The 4362-nt window shown below is 54.5% G+C and overlaps 1 protein-coding gene across 1 annotated transcript; it reads left to right on the plus strand.

The window, feature by feature from the left end:
* Positions 1-3563: 3563 nt before the first annotated feature.
* Positions 3564-4037, plus strand: LOC136536693 (uncharacterized mitochondrial protein AtMg00860-like). Its single transcript, XM_066528900.1, has one exon. It carries the CDS (start codon positions 3564-3566, stop codon positions 4035-4037), a length of 474 nt encoding a protein of 157 aa, XP_066384997.1.
* Positions 4038-4362: the final 325 nt, after the last annotated feature.

Genomic DNA, 4362 nt, shown 5'->3' on the forward strand with positions numbered 1-4362 from the left:
TATATTTTCCAAGTGATGATAACCTAATAATATATTTCCTATATCTCGCGAGTGACAGGCAATCACTCGACTTCTACTGGAATCCTGTAGCATAGCAATCTGTCCGATCCTGTCATACTAGTAAGACTCATAGGATAAAGATATATATGCGAGTGGGTTTCATTCAACTCATTAAAACTTAATGCACAAATATAATTTAAACTGCAGAAAAGTAGGGGTTATGCATCGGGGCTTGCCTGGGTAAGATATATTAAAAGTTAGTATCTGCATCTTTAGGTCATCCACATCAACTGGATAGAAGGCCCATTGCATCATCTTCGGATTCCCAATCATCCTTCGATCGATCCGTTGATCCATCATCGTACCTATATGATATGCATGCGATGCAATGCAAAGATGTAATTAATCAACTGCAATCGTGACTCGTAAAATACGACGTACGCCTCTCGAGTTAACGGGCTAGTTCAAACGACGACCGTACTTTGGCTACATATACACGTTGTCGGATAAGGCGTTATTTCCCAACAATAATTTTCGTTACATAAACCCAAGTCATTTCTTTATTCGCAATAGGACATTATTATCTAATTAGCAACTAGTTATTCCAGAGCTACAAAATTTATGGTGAGTAACTAATATTGCTAGGGATCTACTGTAGAAACTTAACAAAACTGGTTTCATAATTTTTGGACAACTACATAATTTTATATTGATTTTAGAAGTTATCTAGAAACTTATATTAGAAAAACATTTATAAATTAAAAAGGGGCCGGCGGCAACCCAACTCGCCGGACTGGCGGCCTAGGCGGGCGCGGAGCAGGCCGTCCTAGCAGGGCGCGCGGCACCAGGACCAGGCAAGGCGCGCGGCCAATGGCCCAGTGACCGAAAGCGGTCGGCCTGTGCGCGGTTGAGCCCAGCGCGATGGCAAATTGTGTAAAAGCCCCCGAACTTTCTCTAAATCACTCTGCGTTACTAATGTACTATTTAAATGAGTCTAGTATTTTGCACCGAGAACCCTCGTACAAAAATCTTCTTGGATTTATACCCCTGCTCACCATGCTTCACCTTTTCCAGGAGCGGAGGCGCTCGGAGCCGAGGAGCTGAGGAGCTCCGACCAGCAATGGAGACGCTGTGGTCGCGACGGTGTGGGTCCTAGCGGGGCAGCAGGTACCACGGCGGCTCGGCGCGTGGCAAGGAACTCGCGCGCACGGGAGAGAGCATGCACAGATGGGTAGCCATGGCAGGACGTTGTGGCATGGCTAAGCGCGGGTGGCTGAGGAGCGTGGAGGTGCTTTACAGCTCGGGCACGGGCAGCGAGGGCACGGCCACGTTCGGCATGGGCGCACAGGGCTCGGCGCGGGACGGCGCTCTAGGATGGCATGGCGAGGATGATGCGGAGCCGCGTGCGGATGTCGACAGGGTGACCTGGTGCAGCGGTACTCGCACGCGGTCACGGGGTAGGGGCGCGGACGCCGGTGAGGCGCTACGGCTGCGGTGGCAGGAGCTCGAGGCGGCAACGGCAGCGGCCTCGCTGCAATGGAGGTGGTGCACGGAGACAGCCGAGCGCTATGGCATGGACGCCGGGGGAACCACGGGTGCTCACGAAGGATGGCAGGCGATGGGGCGGGTTGTGAGGCGGAGCTAGGCACGGCCATGGTGGTTGTGGGCGTGCAGGGGAGCAGGGGGGAGGCCACAGCGGCCTCAGGCGCACTGTGCGCGTAGAATCAGCGAGCCGTGGGACGATGGTGGAGCTCTGCGGCCCGGGCGGTGACGGCGTGGCATGGCGTGCATGTGTGCACAGGGAAGAAGAAACGGAAGCACCGGTGCGGAAGCAGAGCACCCAAGGTGCGCCTGGCAGCAGCAGGGCCACACGTGGCTGGAGGAGGAGGAAGAGGAGGGGCATCAGCCGTGCATGCATGAGGAAGGAAAAGGGGGTGCGCGACAGAGCAGTGGGTCCGGCGTAGGACCGAGGACGTGCGTGGATGGCGGTGTGGTGCTCTGGAGCTCAGCACGAGGAGGCAGTGGCGTGGGCGGCCATGCCTCAGTGGAGGAGCAGAGGAGACCCGGCCAGTAGTGAGGCCCCATGGGACGGCGCCCGCGGTGAGCAGCAGGCCTTGCTAGGGAGGTGCACGGAGAGGCTACAGGCCCAGCATGGTGGGGCTCGTGAGCGGGGAAAGTCAGCATCGACAACGGTGCTCTAGGGCCTAGGGCACCTCCACCTCGGCACAGCAGGAAGGGGAGGGAGGGGAAAAGCAACACGGTGCAGGGGCAGAGGGAAACAGTGGCATAATGACAAGCAAGATAGAGAGAGACACGGCAGACAAAAGCATTGATTAAAAGAAAATAGCAGCGGCAGGGAGACATGTGCGGTTCCAGCCAACTCCATCAAAACAAGAACAACGCGGTGAATTGACACGAGTTGACTCAGAAATAGGACCTCGTGCTTCTGACTCAGGCACTTTTATATATCATCGTAACAGCACTTTGCTTTGGAGCACGTTCATCTGTCGTAACTTTTACACGGTTTACTAATTTATGCAATCTTCGTTTATCGTTTCCCGTATATTTTAAATCCAAATTTTGAGAAACTCGTTTCTAAAGTTTTACTGAGGCCTAAATCGTGGCGCTAAAAAGAATCATAACACTAGGGGTGTTACATCCTCGACTCAGGCTCGATGCACAGTTTCATCAACGCTGACCTCATGTGCTACCTACAATTCTCCACCATGCCCCATCCTTCCATGCGGGTGCTGGTGGCTAACGGGGACCGTGTGCCCTGTGAAGGGGTCGCCTGTGACGTCGCTCTCGCCATTGGTGGGGAGGAGTTTACCATCAGTTGCTTTGGCACCAATCTCAGGGGGTTCGATCTCATCCTCGGCGTCGAGTACATTCGCACCTTGGGTCCTATTCTATAGGACTTCGAGGATCTATGCATGGCATTCACCCGTGGTTGCCGACATATTCTGTGGAAGGGCATTGGCTCTCCCCGTGACGACATTCGGGAGCCAGCCACGAGGGCAGTCATGGCTACCCCATCACAGCCCCTGCTGGACCACCTCCTCCACCAGTTTGGGCCGGTCTTTGATGAACCGCAGGGGCTGCCATCGGCGCAGCCATATGATCACCGCATCCACCTGCTTTCGGGCACAACACCGGTCATGGTTCATCCCTAACGCTACCCCCAGCTACAGAAGGATGAGCTGGAACGACAGTGTGCAGCCATGCTCACCCAAGGCATCATCAGACTGAGCACGTCCCTATTCTCCGCCCCCGTGCTGTTGGTGCGCAAGGTAGATAACTCCTAGCGTTTCTGCATTGACTACCGTGCTCTCAACGCCAAGACATCTAAAGACAAGTTCCTGATCCTGGTGGTTGATGAGCTCCTGGACGAACTACATGGTGCCAGGTTTTTCACCAAGCTCGACTTGCACTCGGGCTACCATTAGGTGCGGATGCATCCTAACGATGTCACCAAAATAGCGTTCCGCACACACCACGGACACTTCGAGTTTCTTGTGATGCCATTTGGCCTCTCCAATGCTCCGACAATGTTCTAGGCCCTGATGAACGACGTGCTTTGCCTCTTCCTCCATAGGTTCATGCTGGTGTTCTTCAACAACATCCTCATTTTTAGCTCTTCATGGGCAGAGCACTTGCAGGACATCAGCATCGTCCTCGACGCGTTACGGGCGCACAGGCTCCACCTCAAGCACTCCAAATGCTCATTTGGGGGCCTCCTCGGTAGCGTACCTCGGCCATGTGATTTTAGCAGCGGTGTCACCATGGACGCCGACAAGGTGGCCGCTGTGGCATCGTGGCCGACCCCTCGATCCACCCATGGCCTACGCGGCTTCCTAGGACTCACCGGCTACTATCGAAAGTACATCCATGACTTCGGCGTCATCGCAGCCCCACTAACTCACCTCCTACATAAGGATGCCTTCGCTTGGTCCGATGAGGCAGACACGGCATTCCAGGCGCTCAAGCAGGCTCTGTCTATAGGCCCTATACTCCAGATGCCCGACTTCGCAAAGTAGTTCACCATGGACTGTGATGCGTCCGGCGCTGAGTTTGGTGTGGTTCTCCACTAGGTCGACGGACCGCTTTCCTTCTTCAGCCGGCCGTTCGCTGCACATCATCTCAAGCTCACGGCTTATGAACATGAGCTGATCGGGCTCGTCTAGGCCGTCCGCCACTAGCGGCTATACCTATGGGGGCGTCACTTTTTGGTCCGCACGGATCAGTACAGCCTCAAGTTCTTACTGGACCAACACCTCTCCACCGTGCCACAACACCAATGGATCAGTAAGCTGTTTGGGTTTGACTTCGCTGTGGAATATCGCCCCGAACGGTTTAACACTA

Source organism: Miscanthus floridulus, chromosome 2 (assembly GCF_019320115.1).
Source record: "Miscanthus floridulus cultivar M001 chromosome 2, ASM1932011v1, whole genome shotgun sequence".
Lineage (NCBI taxonomy): Eukaryota > Viridiplantae > Streptophyta > Magnoliopsida > Poales > Poaceae > Miscanthus > Miscanthus floridulus.

Excerpts from the sequence above, each read along its gene's own strand:
- LOC136536693 (XM_066528900.1), top strand. The coding sequence starts at position 3,564 with ATGAACGACGTGCTTTGCCTCTTCCTCCATAGGTTCATGCTGGTGTTC.